This window comes from Triticum aestivum, chromosome 5B, assembly GCF_018294505.1.
Source record: "Triticum aestivum cultivar Chinese Spring chromosome 5B, IWGSC CS RefSeq v2.1, whole genome shotgun sequence".
Lineage (NCBI taxonomy): Eukaryota > Viridiplantae > Streptophyta > Magnoliopsida > Poales > Poaceae > Triticum > Triticum aestivum.
In genome coordinates, this window is record NC_057807.1 from 556447634 (window position 1) to 556467695 (window position 20062).

Consider the following 20062-nt stretch of genomic DNA (forward strand, 5'->3'; position numbering starts at 1 on the left):
CGCGGCTCTTCCGACTCAATCTCCAAGTCTCCTGGGTGTCTTCTGCTCCAAAAAATCATCGCAAAGGTTTTATTCTGTTTGGACTCCGTTTGGTATTCCTTTTCTGCGAAGCTCAAATACAAGAAAAAAAAGAGAAACTGGCACTGGGCTCTAGGTTAATAGGTTAGTCCCAAAAATAATATAAAATAGTATATTAATACATATAAAACATCCAAAACAGATAATATAACAACATGGAACAATAAAAATTATAGATACGTTGGAGACGTATCAGGTCCCAAGCTTGATGATCAGAGCTAGATGGTGATAACCCGCAAGTATACGGGATCGCAACAGTTTTTGATAAGTAAGAGTGTCGAACCCAACGAGGAGCTAAAGGTAGAATAAATATTCCCTCAAGTTCTATCGACCACTGATACAACTCTACGCACGCTTGACGTTCGCTTTACCTAGAACAAGTATGAAACTAGAAAAACTTTGTAGGTGTGATAGGATAGGTTTGCAAGACAATAAAGAACAAGTAAACATAAACTAGGGGCTGTTTAGATAAAGATGCAATAAAGTAAATATAGCGAGTGTGGAAAAGTGGTGGTAGGAGTGGTGGAATTTCCCCTAAGCAATTGACTACGTTACTAGACCGGTAATCACTATTGCAATTCTATTTGAGGGAGAGGCATAAGCTAACATACTTTCTCTACTTGGATCATATGCACTTATGATTGGAACTCTAGCAAGCATCCGCAAATTCTAAAGATTCATTAAGGTAAAACCCAACCATAGCATTAAAGTATCAAGTCCCCTTTATCCCATATGCAACAATCCTCTTACTCGGGTTTGTGTTTTAGTCACTCACGCAACCCACTATAAGCGAATCATGAACGCATTGCAACACCCTACAACGGGAATCCCTTATGCTTGCACAACACGGAGGGCACCATAGGACAACACCAATAATAAAACATGCAACTCAAACCAATCATAGCAATTCATCAATCACCGATAGGACAATGGAAATCTACTCAGACATCATAGGATGGCAACACATCATTGTATAATAATATGAAGCATAAAGCACCATGTTCAAGTAGAGGGTACAGCGGGTTGCGGGAGAGTGGACCGTTGTAGATAGAGGGGGGAGGTGATGGAGATGTTGGTGAAGATGGCGGCGGTGTTGGTGAAGATCGCTCTGATGATGATGGCCCCCGGCGGCGTTCCGGCGCCACAGGAAGCAAGGGGGAGAGAGCCCCCCTTCTTCTTCTTCTTCTTCCTTGACCTCCTCCCTAGATGGGAGAAGGGTTTCCCCTCTGGTCCTTGGCTCCCATGGCTTGGGAGGGGCGAGATCCCCTCCGAGATTGGATCTATCTCTCTGTTTCTGCGTTCGCAGATTCTACCCCTTCACCGTTTCCTTTATATCTGTAGATCTGTAACTCCGATTGGGGTGAATCTTTCGCCTAGATCTTTCTCATAAAATTAGCTTTCTTGCGCCAAAATAAGAGCGTCAACCGCCTTACGGGTGGCCCACGAGAGCCCAGGCCGCGCCCAGGGGGAGGGCGCGCCCCCTGTCTCGTGGCCACCCTGGACACCGTTTCACGTTGATTTTACTTCCCAAAAATCATAAATATTCCAAAAAAAATCTCCGTCCGTTTTTATCCCGTTTGGACTCCATTTGATATTGGGTTTCTGCGAAACAAAAAACATGCAACAGACAGGAACTGGCACTGGGCACTGGATCAATATGTTAGTCCCAAAAAATAGTATAAAAAGTTGCCAAAAGTATATAAACGTTGAATAATATTGACATGGAACAATCAAAAATTATAGATACGACGGAGACGTATCAGCATCCCCAGGCTTAATTCCTGCTCGTCCTCGAGTAGGTAAATGATAAAAAAAGATAATTTTTGATGTGGAATGCTACCTAGCATAATCTTGATCATATGTCTAATCATGGCATGAATATTAAGACACGAGTGATTCAAAGCAATAGTCTATCATTTGACATAAAAAACAATAATACTTCGAGCGTACCAATAAAGCAATCATGTATTTTCAAAACAACAAGGTCAAAGCAAGCTTATCCCTACAAAATCATATAGTTTGGCCATGCTTCATTTTTGTCACACAAAATGCCCCCATCATGCACGACCCCAATGACAAGCTGAGCAATTGGTTCATACTTTTTAACGCGCTTCAGCTTTTCAACCCTCACGCAATACATGAGCGCAAGCCATGGATATAGCACTATAGGTGGAATAGAATATAATGACGGAGGTTTTGTGGAGAAGACAAAAAAGGAGAAAGTCTCACATCGACGCGGCTAATCAACGGGCTATGGAAATGCCCATCAATTGATGTCAATGCGAGGAGTAGGGATTGCCATGCAACGAATGCACTAAGAGCTATAAGTGTATGAAAGCTCAACAAAAGAAACTAAGTGGGTGTGCATCCAACTTGCTTGCTCATGAAGACCTAGGGCATTTGAGGAAGCCCATCGTTGGAATATACAAGCCAAATTCTATAATGAAAATTCCCACTAGTACATGAAAGTGATAACATAGGAGACTCTCTATATGAAGAACATGGTGCTACTTTGAAGCACAAGTGTGGAAAAAGGATAGTAACATTGCCCCTTTTCTTTTCCTTTTTTTCTTTTTTTCCTTTTTTCGGTGGGCTTCTTTGGCCCCCTTTTTATTTAGGCTTCTTTGGCCTTTTCTTTTTTTTTCTTTTTTTTATGGGGCAATGTTCTATAATGATGATCATCACACTTTTATTTACTTACAACTCGATATTACAACTCGATACTAGAACAAAGATATGACTCTATATGAATGCTTCCGGCGGTGTACCGGGATGTGCAATGATCTAGCGTAGCAACGACATCAAAAACGGACAAGCCATGAAAACATCATGCTAGCTATCTTACGATCATGCAAAGCAATATGACAATGAATGCTCAAGTCATGCATATGATGATGATGAAAGTTGCATGGCCATATATCTCGGAATGGCTATGGAAATGCCATGATAGGTAGGTATGGTGGCTGTTTTGAGGAAGATATAATGAGGCTTATGTGTGATAGATCGTATCGTATCACGGGGTTTGGATGCACTGGCGAAGTTTGCACCAACTCTCAAGGTGAGAAAGGGCAATGCATGGTACCAAAGAGGCTAGCAATGATGGAAAGGTAAAAGTGCGTATAATCCATGGAATCACATTAATCATAAAGAACTCATATACTTATTGCAAAAGTTTATTAGCCCTCGAAGCAAAGTACTACTACGCATGCCCCTAGGGGGATAGATTGGTAGGAAAAGACCATCGCTCGTCCCCGATCGCCACTCATAAGGAAGACAATCAAAGAAACACCCCATGCTTCAAATTTGTCACACAACGGTTACCATACGTGCATGCTACGGGACTTGCAAACCTCAACACAAGTGTCTCTACAATCCACAACCACCCACTAGCATGAGTCTAATATCACCACCTTTATATCGCAAAACTATTGCAAGGAATCAAACATATCATATTCAGTGATCTACAAGTTTATGTAGGATTTTATGACTAACCATGTGAATGACCAATTCCTGTCATCTCTCTAAAAAGATATAAGTGAAGCAAGAGAGTATTATTATTTCTACAAAAGATATGCCCACGCTCTAACAAATATAAGTGAAGCAAAATAGCATTCTACAAATGGCGGTTTTCTATGTGAAGAGAAACAAGCAATCCAAACTTCAAATGATATAAGTGAAGCACATGAAGCATTCTATAAAGCCATACTCAAAAGATTTAAGTGAAGTGCAATGATCATTATATAAATCAACCAAGGACTATCTCATACCAGCATGGTGCATAAAAGAAAAGTGAAAACTAAATGCAAAAGACGCTCCAAGACTTGCACATAATGCACAAACAAAACGAATATGAAAACATACCGATACTTGTTGAAGAAAGAGGGGATGCCTTCCGGGGCATCCCTAAGCTTAGACACTTGAGTCTCCTTGAATATTTACTTGGGGTGCCTCAGGAATCCCCAAGCTTGAGCTCTTGCCTCTCTTCCTTTTCCTCATATCAAGACCTCCTCGTTTAGACACTTCATCCACACAAAACTTCAACAGAAAACTCGGTAAGATCCGTTAGTATAATAAAGCAAATCACCACTCTAAGTACTGTTGCAAACCAATTCATATTTTGTTTTTGCATTGTGTCTACTGTAATATAACTTTTTCATGGCTTAATCCACTGATATAAATTGATAGATTCATCAAAACAAGCAAACTATGCATCAAAAACAGAATCTGTCAAAAACAGAAAAGTCTATAGCAATTTGAACAATCACAATACTTCTGGTACCCCAAAGATTCTACCAAAATTAGGAAAAATAAACAAGTTGTATAGCAAGACAGTGCAAAAGGAATCAGAACCATTTGACGTTTCAGTTAAAAATGTAAAATCGCGCACTACAGCCAAAGTTTCTGTCCTGCATCGTACAAACCAACAAGCATTGTAAACATCCTAAAGGCAAACCTTAGCACATTATTTTTATAATACAATGGAATTTAACAAGGGGATAATTATTTTTGTTGAAAAGTTTCTGTAATCAATATTCACAAAGTTTCCATGAGCATGAACAAAGTCCAAGGCTAGCTTCCACTTCAACAATGCTTGTCTTTCTCACTTTCACTTTCCTTTTTGAAAAGTTTTTGGTTTCCCCTCTTTATTTTTGTGTTTTTAAACTATATGAAAGCACTCAACAGAAATAAATGACTCTCTAAAACTTTCGGGTTGTCTCCCTGGCAGCGCTTTCTTTAAAGCCATTAAGCTACGCATTTAGTGCTCAAGTAATGAATCCACCCGGATCCCAAGGTATATCAAAGCCAATTTTAATTAACAATGATTTGTAATTTAGTAGTGAGCACAAAGTAACATATATCATGCAACAACGAAGTCTAACTCTCTTCCTATGCATCAGCATGTCATAAAAGAACAATTCATGCACACCAAGTAAAGGCCAATGCATAGTATAAGCAGTTTCTTGCAATTTCATCATGTTGGAAACATAAAGAGGCGGAGATGTAGTTACTCTCTCATAATAATTGCAAGTAGGAGCAGCAAGCACATGCATATCATATCTATTAAAATCATCATGTAAAGTAGTAAAACGCAACCCATCAATATAATCCTTAGTAAGCACAAACTTCTCCAATATAGTGTAGTTTGGAGAATTCAAAAAGATAATAAGATTATCATGCGTGGGTGCAATAGCAACAATTTCATGTTTAACATAAGGAACTATAGCAAGTTCATCTCCATAAGCATAATTCATATTGGCATCTTGGCCACAAGCATAGCAAGCATCATCAAAAAGGGATATTTCAAACAAATTCAAGGGATCATAGCAATCATCATAGCAATCATCCTTTGGTAAGCACGAAGGGGAATTAAATAATGTATGAGTTGGAGGGTTACTCTCATTAGAAGGTGGGCATGGGTAGCTAATCCGCTCTTCCTCCTTTTGTTCTTCGCTCTCCTCGTCATCTTTTTCATCCAATAAGCTCACAGTTTCATCAATTTCTTCTTCCATAGCTTCCTGCAAAATATTAGTCTCTTCTTGGACAGCGGAGACTTTCTTCATAAAAGCATTAATATAGTAATTGTATTCATAATTTTCATAGCAATATCTAAGTATAGCAAGATTTCAGGCCTATAACCATCATCATCAAAAGCTTCATACTTTTCAAACAAAGCTTCAATTTCATAAGCAACCTTAAAAGCAACAAATTCTTCTATTTGTTCCACATCATAGTAATCATATATACCATTAGCATAAGAAGCTAAGGTTTCATTATCGTTAAATTTGCATGAAAAGGGGAGGTGTGGAGCCTCCATCCTAGAGCAACAAGTAATATCATATCTCAAGCATAGATTCCAGGCATACCAACACAACATAATAAATTGATCCCATAATAATTTCCCTTTTTGTGTCGAGCGATAATCCCTAAAGTATTCACGTTGATCCAACGTGTCTCCCATTATAAAGTTGAATGGGGTTTACTCAGGACTATCAAAGTAGTACATAATATCTCTCACATAATGAGAATCGAGGGTTTTAGGAGTTACCCCATCTACATGAGTAGCAAGTACCTCTAATTTTTTTGGTATTTTGTGTTCCATATCCATAACTAAAGATAGAGAACAACTAAGAACAACAAATAAAAATTACTTAGTGATAAAGCAAACAAGCACACACGAGAATATTCACCCCACGCTATGACTCCCCGGCAACGGCGCCAGAAAAAGGTCTTGATAACCCGCAAGTATACGGGATCGCAATAGTTCTCCATAAGTAAGAGTGTCGAACCCAACGAGGAGCTAAAGGTAGAATAAATATTCCCTCAAGTTCTATCGACCACCGATACAACTCTACGCACGCTTGACGTTCACTTTACCTAGAACAAGTATGAAACTAGAAAGACTTTGTAGGTGTGATAGGATAGGTTTGCAAGACAATAAAGAACACGTAAACATAAACTAGGGGTTGTTTAGATAAAGATGCAATAAAGTAAATATAGCGAGTGTGGAAAAGTGGTGGTAGGAGTGGTGGAATTGCCCCTAAGCAATTGACTACGTTACTAGACCGGTAATCACTATTGCAATTCTATTTGAGGGAGAGGCATAAGCTAACATACTTTCTCTACTTGGATCATATGCACTTATGATTGGAACTCTAGCAAGCATCCGTAAATTCTAAAGATTCATTAAGGTAAAACCCAACCATAGCATTAAAGTATCAAGTCCCCTTTATCCCGTATGCAACAATCCTCTTACTCGGGTTTGTGTTTTAGTCACTCACGCAACCCACTATAAGCGAATCATGAACGCATTGCAACACCCTACAACGGGAATCCCTTATGCTTGCACGACACGGAGGGCACCATAGGACAACACCAATAATAAAACATGCAACTCAAACCAATCATAGCAATTAATCAATCACCGATAGGACAATGGAAATCTACTCAGACATCATAGGATGGCAACACATCATTGGATAATAATATGAAGCATAAAGCACCATGTTCAAGTAGAGGGTACGGTGGGTTGCGGGAGAGTGGACCGTTGTAGATAGAGGGGGGAGGTGATGGAGATGTTGGTGAAGATGGCGGCGGTGTTGGTGAAGATCGCTGTGATGATGATGGCCCCCGGCGGCGTTCCGGCGCCACCGGAAGCAAGGGGGAGAGAGCCCCCCTTCTTCTTCTTCTTCTTCCTTGACCCCCTCCCTAGATGGGAGAAGGGTTTCCCCTCTGGTCCTTGGCTCCCATGGCTTGGGAGGGGCGAGATCCCCTCCGAGATTGGATCTATCTCTCTGTTTCTGCGTTCGCAGATTCTACCCCTTCACCGTTTCCTTTATATCTAGAGATCCGTAACTCCGATTGGGGTGAATCTTTCGTTCTCATAAAATTAGCTTTCTTGCACCAAAAGAAGAGCGTCAACCGCCTTACCGGTGGCCCACGAGAGCCCAGGCCGCGCCCAGGGGGAAGGGCGCGCCCCCCTGTCTCGTGGCCACCCCGGACACCGTTTCGCGTTGATTTTACTTCCCAAAAATCATAAATATTCTAAAAAAAATCTCCGTCCGTTTTTATCCTGTTTGGACTCCGTTTGATATTGGGTTTCTACGAAACAAAAAACATGCAACAGACAAGAACTGGCACTGGGCACTGGATCAATATGTTAGTCCCAAAAAATAGTATAAAAAGTTGCCAAAAGTATATAAAAGTTGAATAATATTGGCATGGAACAATCAAAAATTATAGATACGACGGAGACGTATCAGATGGTAATAGGGAAAGTAGGGACACTATGTTTTATCCAGGTTCGGGCACTCTTGAGGAGGTAAAATCCTATGCCATGCTTCTTATTATTGATTCTGATGGGGGTACATAGTACAGATTAATCTACCTCGACATCGTATGAGTTTGCCTAAGCTCTAAACCTTACAACGGTGAATGTGTGTGTCTCTTCTTCTACGAGCTAAACCCCCACAGCTTAGACACCGGGGTACTAGGGTTTACAAAATGGGCGATTACAATCTTTAGAGATAAGCATTGCCGGTTTAAGCACGCTCAAAGTGAACGCCAAGTCTTCAGGAAATCTTCGTCTTGATCACGCCTTGGGCTAGGGTCGCCATGACAATTTTTTTGCACGTGTTATTTTTTCTTGGTTTTCCCTAGTTTTCTTTTAAATTTATTTGTTTGTTTGTTTTCCTCGTGTGAAGCATATCATGTGAAAAAATATAGTTGTACTTCACGGCGAAGCACAGTTGTGCTTCCCCAAAAGTGAAAAGCACAATTATGTTTCCGGAAAAGTGAAAGGTGGAGTTGTTATTCCGCGCGAAACACAGTTGTGCTTCCTGAAAAAGTGAAAAAGAACACACATGTATGCTTCTCCCCATGAGTGAAAAAACACGAATGTGATTCTACAGGAAGCACAACTGGCACTTTCTGAAAAGTGAAAAAAACACATATGTGCTTTCCCGAAAAGTGAAAACCACAGTTACGCTTTCGGTTTATTGTTTTCTGGGGGTTTCATTTTTTGTTTCCAGTTTTTTTTCGGCTTTTGGTTTTTTTCCTTCTTTTAGAAAAAAGTTTGGCCAAGCATATTAACATGAATTCTAGTTTTAAATATCTCGAGGCGAGAAACATAATGGTGAAAACGGTTCGTGATTTCGGATGCATGGTTCAAGAGATAAAATGCTTTAAAACAACGAATGTATGAAAGAAGCACAAAACTCCCAGGTTGCGACAAGTGTCACACATGCAATGCGTCATTTATCATCACGAGAAAAGATGATAGTGATCTTTGCAAGGGGTACCCTCTATTTAGTGATTTCGACATTATTGAAGCAGATTAATGTTTAAAAATATTGGAGCGGACCAAGTTTTGAGTTGGGCCATTTCCGTTTCCAAACAAAAGAAAAGTAAAAGAAGCTGGGCCGTTTTGCAGCACGGCCTGCGAAGCTCACCGGCTCGGACGCTAGGCTCGACTCCAACCCCCCTCGCGCCGCCGAAGCGCAACAGCAACGTACTCCCTTTCTCTTCTTGCCTTCCTCTCTCTTTGTGACCTTCCCTGGTAGAGATGGCAGGCGGCGGCGGCGGCGGCGGCGGGAAGAAAGACCGCGGCGAGGGGCTGGGGCGCGCTCTTGTCCGGCAGCGCAACAAGCAGGCCTTGGCCGCCAAGGCGAGGGGCCAGCAGCTCGTGATCTCCCGCCGCGCGCAGCAGGCGCTGCCGCTCGAGTCCGTCATCGAGGTCAGCGACATCGACGCCGTCCTGCAGCGGGCCGCCGAGGAGGAGCTCCTCCACGGCGACGACGCGGAAGGCGCCGCCGCCCTGACCGCCGCGCTCCGCTCCGGCCTCATCGATCTGTAAGCGCCCGTCCCCTCCGAGCGGTTCTGTTTTGGCTCCCGCAGGTGTTCGACGAATTGCCTCTGAGACGTGTGCCGCGGTTGTTTTGCATTGCAGGGATGGGACGGGGGACACGCAGGAGGAGAGGCGGCTTCTGCGGGAGGAGCAGGAGGCCCTGCACGCCGACAGCCTGAGGGTGCCCCGCCGGTGAGTGCTCGGCACCGTCGTTTCTTTTTTTCTTTGGTCGTCTGGAGTGGGATGAGCCGTGCATGGTTGAACGGATTCGGGATGTTTTCAGGCCCCCGTGGACTGCCCAGATGACCACCGAGGAGCTCGACACCAACGAGAAGCGGGCTTTCCTGGAGTGGCGGAGGAACCTCGCGAGGTTAGTGCACTTCAATGCTTTGTTTCTAGCAGTGCCGTTGTTCAAAAATTACATTGTTCCTTTGCACGCTGGGCCTCCTTGGAGTAATGTTTATCGAATATATTTCATGAAACATCTGGTTTATGGCCTTAGTTGTCGAAAATCTCCGGATTTGTATTCATATCATTTGGGAAAACCCACCTAAGTAACTCCCCACCTTGTCACTTTGACAGTTTGAACAACACTACTACTTGTATACAAAATACTTTAGGAGTAATTGGCTACAGTGTTGTTTGTTTCTCAAACTATGTCGGTGTGTCAATGTAAAACCCATGTTATGTGTTGCAGCGATAAGCCCTCAGATTTTCTGCAACTATAACCATAAACTTGGGAATCTTTGGAATCTTCTGGTAGAAATCATACTTGGACTTGTTCGGAATATTCGTTATAAGTTTTGAAGCTGGTTCATTCTTTCTGGGCATTGAAAAGATGCAAAGTGCTACAACTAAAGTACTAATTTAAGTATTTGAATCAAACAGTATATGAGCAAAGACAAGTTTTTAATTGGTTTCTTTAGCTTGAGTCGAAGCAATGTACATGTTACTAAGTATTCTTTTGAACGTCTGAGCATGTAGTCCATCGAAGTGAATTTTAAGTTTGTTAGTTGTTGTTTGTTGTGAAGGGGAGCCTTGGCGCAGTGGTAAAGCTGCTGCCTTGTGACCATGAGGTCATGGGTTCAAGTCCTGGAAACAGCCTCTTACAGAAATGTAGGGAAAGGCTGCGTACATAGACCCAAAGTGGTCGGACCCTTCCCTGGACCCTGCGCAAGCGGGAGCTACATGCACCAGGTTGCCCTATCTTTAGTTGTTGTTTGTTGTACACAATTCCATTATAAAGAGATGTTCTGCAGATTGCAAGAGAATGAAGAACTTGTCCTTACGCCTTTTGAGAAGAATCTTGATATCTGGAGACAACTGTGGAGAGTACTTGAACGCAGCGATTTGGTTAGTATATCTATTTGAGAAGCCTATGGTACAACTAAGGTTTATATGAACAACTATGAATTCATTTGCCATTTATCTCACTTTTCTGTCAGTTGGACATTACCAGTAGGTCCAGTACAATGTTCCATCTTTTTCAGCATCTTGTCATTTTCCTGAGCATGAGTGCATGTGCACACCTACTCATCATTGGCAACCTTGTATCCAGTTTTAATATGTCCCCATTCGAATTAATGTGATGCATGTGTTCTTATCTGTTATTAAGTTGAACTATTGTACCTTCTTGTCTCGGTAGTATTGGAGCCTTTGTAACTGTGATCAGCCCTTCTTCTTTTCCCTAGAATGAGCTAACGTTCCAGGAAATTATGTAAAAGCACTGACTGGTTTCCTTTTTTTTTTGAAGCTCGTGATGGTCGTTGATTCTCGAAATCCCTTGTTCTACCGTTGCCCTGATCTTGAGGTACTTAGAATGTAGACTCAATATTTTTTTCTTTTGTGTTTAACTTACATGGTTATTACATTATTAATAAATACCCATTGATGTTAGATGACCGGTACCTTGAATTTAACTTGTTGCTACTGCTGGTTGTTGCATTATTTGTTCTTGTCGAAGCATTGAAATCCAGATCTCCCTGAAATGTTGGTTCTTCTTTAAACGTAAAACTGCAGTTTTAGGATTCACATCGTAATCAATGCTTCATTCTTTACTGCCTTCTGACATGTGAGGTGTTTGAAATGTTGGTGTGGTATTTGAGACTAGCTGTGAGGTTTGAGCCAATAGAGAAGAAATAGTTTCCCCTGTATTATAGAACTGTTTGTTTTATTGTATTGTGGATTTTTGCAGTTTTTTGCTCTCTCCTGATATATATCTTTTCCTACGTATTAAGGAATATGCACAGGAAATTGATGAGCACAAGAGAACACTGCTTCTTGTAAACAAGGCTGATCTTTTACCACTGAGTGTCAGGTGAGTAGCTCTCTGGAGGTGCATTTGATTTCCAGGTATCTTTGGTGTCTGCTGTGATGCATGACATTTTCTCAATTTGGAAAAAATGCAGGCGGAAATGGGCAGATTACTTTAAGGAACATGATATTCTCTATCTATTCTGGTCTGCTAAAGCTGCTACCGCAGTGTTAGAAGGGAAAAAATTGAGCAGCCAAACCATGGAAGAATCAGATACAGATCTTGATACAAAGATATATGGCCGGGAAGAGCTCCTGGTGAGGTTGCAGGGCGAAGCGGAGTATATAGTGAGCCAAAAGGGTACATCCGCTGCTGGAGAGGAACATGAATCTAGTTCTGATTCTGCCTTGGTGCGACCCAAGCGTGTGGTTGTTGGATTTGTTGGCTATCCAAATGTTGGGAAGAGTTCAACCATCAATGCTCTGGTCGGTGAGAAGAAGACTGGTGTAACATCTACACCTGGCAAGACCAAGCATTTCCAGACACTGATAATCTCAGAAGAGCTCATGCTGTGTGATTGTCCTGGTCTGGTCTTCCCTTCTTTTTCAAGCTCGAGGCATGAGATGGTGGCGTGTGGTGTCTTGCCAATTGATAGAATGACAAAGCACAGAGGAGCAATTCAAGTGGTAGCAAATCGTGTGCCAAGAAATATCCTGGAACAGGTTTACAAAATCACCCTGCCAAAGCCCAAGGCATATGAAGAAGCATCTCGACCACCAACCGCCGCTGAGTTGTTGATGGCGTACTGCACATCTCGGGGGCATGTCAGCCATGCTGGGCTGCCTGATGAGACCAGGGCTGCTCGGCAGATACTGAAGGATTACATTGATGGAAAGATTCCGCACTTTGAGCTTCCTCCTGGTGAGATAGACGATGAAACTGATGCAGAGGACAACAGTGACCTAGAAGGATCAAGCACTGCAGCAGCTGATCAATCAGACGATGGTGCTTCTGATGAAGATGATGAGGAAATCAATCGAGCTGAACCTAACATCAGTCATGCCCTAAACGACCTTGCATCTTTTGACATGAATGGCCAAATGACCAAGGGTTCCACAAAGAAGAAGAAGAAAGAAGCATCCCACAAGCACCACCGGAAACCCCAGAGGAAGAAGGATCGATCATGGAGGGTTGGAAACGATGGTGCTGATGGGTCGGGGGTTATACGGGTGGTCCAGAAACCCGCCGTTAATCTTGCTGCCAGTACACTAGCGTCGTAGGTTAATGCTTGAGTTTTTTGATGGCTTGTGTGCCGCGCCCGAACCCCTTTCTGTAACCCTCCCTCACATTACAAGTATCCATGATGTTCGGATGGAAAATGTTGCCGAAACTAAACCTATCATTCCAAAAATATTTCTCTACTTTGTTTAAACTTGCGTTTGCCACTCTCTCTGTGTTGCAATGGTATGCTCTTGTACCGGTTTTTGTAGCAATTCACTGGCTGGTATGAAAGCCAGGATGATTATTTTATTTTCAGCAATGTGAGCAATTTGCATCGTTCAAGTGAGGCGAAAAAAGTAGGGATTTAGGGAAATTCTTGCCGTGCAAGACAAAATGAGGCCGGCTGTAACTTGACTGTGTCCAGCCGTCCAACATATCGATGAACAAAACTCACAACACGTTGCAGGTTGGTCAACAACAGCGTCGATGAACAAAACTCACAACACGTTGCATGTTGGTCAACAACGGACAAATCCAGCGTCTAGAAACGCAGAACTGGTACTGCTACTCAGTTAATCTTTTGAAAAAATACTAGAAGTTGTACCATGAATCGGAGGAATGCCTCTGTTTCTAAATATAAGACGCTTTTACAGTTTAAATTTGAACTGACAAAACGTCTCATATTTAGCAGCAGAGGGTGTACTGCTGAATGAACCTTACAAGCTACCCCGCAGCTGAAACTTTCAATTCAAATGTACTTTAAACAGGCTGCAATTCTCAAATTCAACTGTAAATTTACAAAATGCACAGGGTAAGGGCATCTCCAGCCGCGTCCCCAACAGGCCCTCCCCAGACGATTTTGCCGCGCCGGCGCCAAAAAAAGGCCCCAGTCGCGCCCCAGAAGCCCGTTTTTCGCCGGCTCGGGCCAAAACTGGTGCCGGCGGACCCAGGCCGAACCCGGCGCCCTGGAGGCGCTTGGGGAGCCGGCACAAGCGAAAAAGACGCATGGGCCCGCCCTGGAGGCGACCTGAGGGCCTTTTCCCGCCGTTTCTTGACGCTTTTCCCTCGCATCTCTCCCGCTCGCTCGCCTTCCTCCCGCCATTCTCTCCCTTTCTCCCGCCAAACCCTCTCCCGCTCGCCGCGAAGAAGTACGCCATGCCGCCGAAGAAGTACGCCATGCCGCGCGCGGCGGCAACCGCGACTGGCGTCGTGGCCCAGCCGAAGCAGAGGAAGCCGAGGGCGCCGCCATCGAAGCCACCGGGCCTGTCGAACGCCGAGTGGAGGGTGGAAGTTCAGCGGCGCGAAGCAGTCACCGCCGACAGGCGGAACAGGGCCATAGCCAAGAAGGCCCGCGACAACGCGGCGCGCACGGCGGCGTCTTCCTCATCGGTCGACCAAGCGGGGATGAATCCACCCGTCGTCAGCCACGCCCAGTACGCGCCCTGGGGACAGCAAGGCGCCGGATCTCCATGGGGTTCATCGTCGCCCGGCTACGCCGACGGCGACGCGCACGGTGGGTTCAGCCCAAACGTGACCTTCCCTCATGGTCACCCCGCTACGCGCACGCCGTCGCCCGCCTTCGTCGGCGTGCAGTACCCTCCATACAACTACTCGCCGCCCGCCGCCTACGCGTCCACACCGACGCCCCATCTCTACCGTGGACCGCTACCCTTCTCGCACCTCGGTGACGCCGACGACACGGGAGCCGACATGGACGACATCATCGCGACAGGATCGACCGCGGCTGCCGCGTCTCCCGGGTTCGCCACCCAGGACGAGGTAGTGGACCTCAGCGGCGACATGGAGGCCGAGCTCGGCTACGTCTACGGCGACGACGCGCAGGAACCCGAGGAGGAGGAGGAGGAGGAGGAGGAGGAGGACGAGAAGGAGGAGGAGGAGGAGGAGGAGCCGGCTCCTGTTCCGACGAAGGGGCGCCAGAAGAAGAAGAAGCGGGCGGCTAGGTCAGGTGAACCGCGCATCAAGTGGACGTCCAAGGAGGAGAAATGCCTCGCCAAAGCATGGAAAGTCGTCTGCCTCGACCCGACCATCGGCGCGAACCAGAGCTTGGAGACGTACTGGGACCGCATCAAGGCCGAGTTCGACGAGCGGAAGCTCGTCGACCCCTACTTCAAAGGCGTCTACATGCAGCGCGGCTCCAAGACGATAGCGAACCATTGGGGGCGTATCTAGTTGGCGTGCAATAAATGGCATGGAATCGTCGAGGAGGTCGCGGCTCGCCCGAAGAGCGGCGCCAGCGTTGAGGATCAGGTACGCACGCCGTTCGCCCGCATATCTTCGTCCCCTACGCCCGGCGCCCGCCAACTGTTCGTCCCTCCGCGCAGCTGCTGCGTATGTTCGCCATGTATCGGGGCGACAACCAAGACGCCGACTTCAAGCACCTCCACGTCTACAAGCGCATTGACAAGTGCGAGAAGTGGGCGGAAGTCCGTCGTGCCCTCAACAAGGCCAAGGAGACATACAAGCCGGACGCGATGACTCCGGGCGCGTCAGAGGGGCGGTCGGACGGCCACAAATTGGCAAAGAAGGGGAAAAGCGCCGACGCGGCAACCGCGCGAGTGTAGGAGTCCATCGAGCATTGCCTCGCCGACGCCCAGGCCCGGGCCGTCCTACGCGAAGAGAAGACCGAGGCGCGGTGGTCGTCGCTAATGAAGAACAACGCCATCAAGCTCGACCTGCTCCGGACGAACGTCGCCGCGAAGAAGAGGAACACCGACATGGCTTTTCTGATGGGCGGGGCGGACATGCTCCAGAGCAACGACGAGAAGCTCAAGGCGTGGTACCTGATGCAACGCGGCCTCATCCTGAACGAGCTGCCGGCGGCAACGCCGACGACACCGACGACGCCCGCGACCACACGGACGCCAAGCCCGAACGACGCCTCTACATCGCCGCCCAGCAGTGCCGAAGTCGCGCCGACGCAGCCCAGCACCGAAGCAGCTCCGACACCGACGAGCCCGTGCACGCCGACTCCGCCAACGCCTGGAGCCGACCCCACCGAGTGAATCATTGCGCACGCGAACTTGCCGCGGCGACGCTCTGTTTTTTGTAACGCCAGACTACGTCCGATCGCCGGATTTGCGGCGTCTATTGAGAGCGGGAACGACCAAGTTTAAATTTCCCGCATCCTGGGGCCGGCGCGTGGGGGCGTGACTGGGGGCGACCCAGGGGCCGAACTAGCGCCGGCACGCCCCCAAGCCGCTCTATTTAGGCGCCCTGGGGGCCGAACGACTAGAGATGCCCTAACACCAGCAGTGTCGATGAAATGGCGATTTATAACTGTGTCAGTAAATTCTTGCTGTTGTAAGGCAAAATGAGGCCGGCTGGAACCAACATATACCGAACGGAACACGGTATGGACAGCCTCAGCACCGCTGATTCAGACACTAAACGGCAACCCCTATAATGTTACATTACATTGCTCAAAATTCGCTGACAAATCTCTAAGACAAGTCAAATAAGAGTGGCAAATCTCTCCAGCACCATGAACAAAACCAGCATCTAACAACGGAGGAGATTAGTGCTCACTCAGTTACTGATTGGCGAACTGATTACTGGACGAACTTTCTTGTCAATTGTTTGACACGCATGACCGGCGTTACAAATTTGAAGAATAAGATCAGCGCGAGAGCTAATCGTGTCAAATCAGTATCGATGCATTGGATTATTATTACAGCACAAGATCACTTCTCCATATTAGTTCACGAGCTAGAACTCGTGAACAAGTGTATAATTCCCAGAGGCCACCCTCTCCCACCTTGCAGATCACGCCCCAGGTAAAACAAAATAATTCACATCTAGGATGCCTCAAATCTCACCAAAAAATCGCAAGATCCCACACCAGCGCCGCGGGATCAGGCCGCAAGATCCTCCTTCTCCTTCGCCACCACCGCCTCCGCCTGCTTCTTATCGTCGCCCTGTTCCTCCTCGGCCGCCGGGGGCGGCGGTGAGGCGGGGGAGGGCTCGGAGGCTTCGCTGGCCTTGAAGGCCTCGAGATCCTCGGCCATGGCGCGCTCGGCGCGGAGGATGGGCTCGTAGTAGTCCGGGAACTTGTCCATGCACCTGCGCAGCGCGGCGGTGGCGTCGTGGCAGCGCTCGACGACGTAGCCGCCTTCCGCCTCCGCCTGCTCCACGCACTTCTCCCACCCCACGAACTCCTCCTTGCACCCGCCGCCCTTCATGTACACGCAAAACCCGCACTCCCCTTCCTCCTCCTCCTCGCCTCCCTCCGCGGCGGCGTCCAGGACCACCGTCTCCCCCGCCGCGTCCGCCTCGCCGCCGGGAGCGGCGGCGGCGGCGGCGGCGGACTGGGCCTCTTCCTTTGCCGGTGAATCTGCGGCCGCGGCGGCCTCCGGGGGCGCAGCTGCTGCTGCTGAGGCGGCGGCGGCAGAGCCATGCTCGATATCTTCTTTGGCCGGTGGATCGGCGGGCGCGGCGGCCTCCGGGGGAGGGGAGGCGGCGGAGGCGGCGACTCCCATCGCGTGAGCGTGAGGGGGGTTTTGCCTGCTGGATCGGACGGGGGCTTCGTGGAAGCTGCGGGACCGGGGAAGCTTAAACCCTATTCGAGGTGGGCCTAAACTGATGGGCTTCACGAGCACGGCTAGAGGAACAGGCCGGCCCGGGTGTACCGGCTTTTCAATGTACTTTTGTGCTTGGTTGTGCCAAAAAAAAAAAACTTTTGTGCGTGGTGGACGACAGGAGTACATCTCCGTCCGTGGCGAAGAGGGACGTTTTTTTCATTCCATTCTTAATTTTCGGTAAAAAAAAACTTCCAATCTTTTTTTATAGGGAAATTTTTGATCTATTCATTGTATATCATGCAGTACAAGGAACATCAGAAATAACAGAAAATATATTCAAATGATAAGTGACACACGTGTGGCTTGAAGCAATCCCATCCTGACGTTTTTTACAACTAAAATTGTCATCCGAAAAGAAAAAATAAATTCAAAAAATGTTGGAACTAGTCATTCGAAAAGAAAGTTGTCATGCTTGACAATTAAAATTGTCATTCTCACATCACTAAACTTGTCGTAAAAACGTTTGGAGTTACCATGTATTCGTGCCACACGTGTGACACTTATTAGGGTCCAAAATATAAACCTGCAACATGTCTTTTTTCTGTAACATCAGAAATGAAAAAAAAGGTCCTCTTGTATAATTTTTTTGGGTGGTTCATGTCGATTGTGTTCTATACTTCCCTAGGTGTTTTTTTGTCCGCGGTAATGCTAGAACTAAATATTGATATCGCCACTCCAGCCATTGTTACAGTTAAGAGCATCTCCAGCCGTTTGGCCCCAGGCGCTTAAAATAGCGCCGCATGGGGGCGTGTTGGCTGAAAAATCGGCGTGGGGCGATCGGGTTCCCAACCGCCGCCCCAAGGTCGGCCCCAGGCGCCGATTTCGGCCCACTTTCGGCGCAAATTGGTCCACTTTTCAGTCTATTATCGGCGCAAATTGGCCCACTATCGATGCAAATTGACCAATTTCGGCCCATAGTCTGCGTGCTTCGGCGCAAATTCAACAGAAGCTATTTTTTATCACATAGTTCATCACAGAAAATCAATAGAAATCAAATAGTTCAACAAATAGTTCAATACAAACTATATAGTTCAACAAATAAAAACTCATATTTCATCACACGTCGAGGTAGGCGTTGCCCTTGAGCCTCCATAGATGCTCCACCAGATCCTGCTCCAGTTGTTGGTGCACCCGTGGGTCTTGGATCTCCTGACGCATATTGAGGAAGGCAGTCCAGGTTGCCGGTAGCTGGTGATCAACTTGGGGAAGAGGACCCTGTCTGTAATATAGTTCAGTGTCAAACACTGGCTCTTCCTGCTCGTTTTCAATGATCATGTTGTGCAAGATGACACAACAAGTCATGGTCTCCCACATTTGATCTTTCGACCAGGTCTGAGCGGGGTACCGGACAACAGCAAATCAAGATTGGAGCACACCAAATGACCGCTCGACATCCTTCCCGCAAGCCTCCTGACACTTGGCAAAGTGGGAGTTCTTGCCTCCTGGCACAGGGCTCGAGATAGTATTCACAAATGTGGACCATCTCGAATAGATGCCATCTGCTAGGTAGTATTCTTTGTTGTAGTGCCATCCGTTGACCTCGAAGTTCACGGATGAGAATGACTTTCAACAAGCTTGACAAAGACAGGGGAGCACTGCAGTACGTTGATGTCATTGTGAGTTCCTGACATACCAAAGAAGGAGTGCCAAATCCAGAGGTCGTGTGGCGCCACTGCCTCAAGTACCACACTGCAACCGCCTTTGGCGCCTTTGTACATTCTCTGCCAAGCAAATGGACAGTTTTTCCATTTCTAATGCATGCAGTCGATGCTTTCAAGCATCCCAGGAAATCCTCTTGCTGCATTCTGTGCTAGGATCCGAGCAGTGTCTTCAACATTGGGTGATCGCAAGTATTGCGGTCCAAACACTGCCACTACTGCCCTGCAGAACTTGTAGAAACACTCAATGGTCGTGGACTCGGCCATGCGTCCATAGTCTCCAATGAATTACCGGGAGCTCCGTATGCAAGCATCCTCATAGCTGTCGTGCACTTCTGAAGTGAGGTGAATCCAAGTGTGCCCGTGCAATCCTTCTTGCACTTGAAATAGTTGTCGAACTCACGGATGGAATCCACAATCTTGAGGAAGAGCTTTCGGCTCATCCGATAACGGCGCTGAAATACTTTGTCGTCGTACAGTGGAGCGTTGGCGAAGTAGTCGGAGTAGAGCAAGCAATAGCTTTCCAGTCGATGCCTCTACTTTGCCTTCAGCCGGCCCGGCGCCTAGCCACCTTGTCGTGGATTTGCATTGCTCGCGAGCAGGCTGGCCAGGGTGGCGAGGACCATCAGATGCTCTTCGTCCTGGGCTTCGGCATCGGCTTCCTCCTCCAGCAGCGCCGTGAGCGCCTCCTCGTCGTCCGAGTCCATCACCGAGTGGACAAATCACCGAAGACCTGGTGGGCGTGGTAGGCGCACAGCCGCCGGTATTCCAACCCTGCGTGGCTGGAGTGCCGGAAAGCTCGCCCAGGAACGGGGTGGATGATGTCGCAGCGGAACCTTCTCTTTTTCCGGCGGGTGAATGGCTTATCTAGAGGTGGTGGGTGGGTGGGCGGCGCCGGGATCAGCAAGGC

General features: G+C 46.9%; 2 protein-coding genes across 2 annotated transcripts; one reads left to right on the forward strand and one right to left on the reverse strand.

Annotated features, from left to right (window-relative positions):
• The first annotated feature begins 9075 nt into the window (after positions 1-9075).
• On the forward strand, positions 9076-13107 carry LOC123113190 (GTPase LSG1-2). The gene is made up of 7 exons (XM_044534363.1): positions 9076-9426; positions 9524-9613; positions 9705-9791; positions 10681-10774; positions 11175-11231; positions 11659-11738; positions 11830-13107. Exons 1-7 carry the CDS (start codon positions 9140-9142, stop codon positions 12953-12955), a joined length of 1821 nt encoding a protein of 606 aa, XP_044390298.1. The 5' UTR covers positions 9076-9139; the 3' UTR covers positions 12956-13107.
• A 3412-nt stretch (positions 13108-16519) lies between these two features.
• Positions 16520-17438, reverse strand: LOC123116913 (cytochrome c1). Its single transcript, XM_044537781.1, has one exon. The coding sequence runs from the start codon at positions 17390-17392 to the stop codon at positions 16769-16771; it is 624 nt and encodes a 207-aa protein (XP_044393716.1). The 5' UTR covers positions 17393-17438; the 3' UTR covers positions 16520-16768.
• Positions 17439-20062: the final 2624 nt, after the last annotated feature.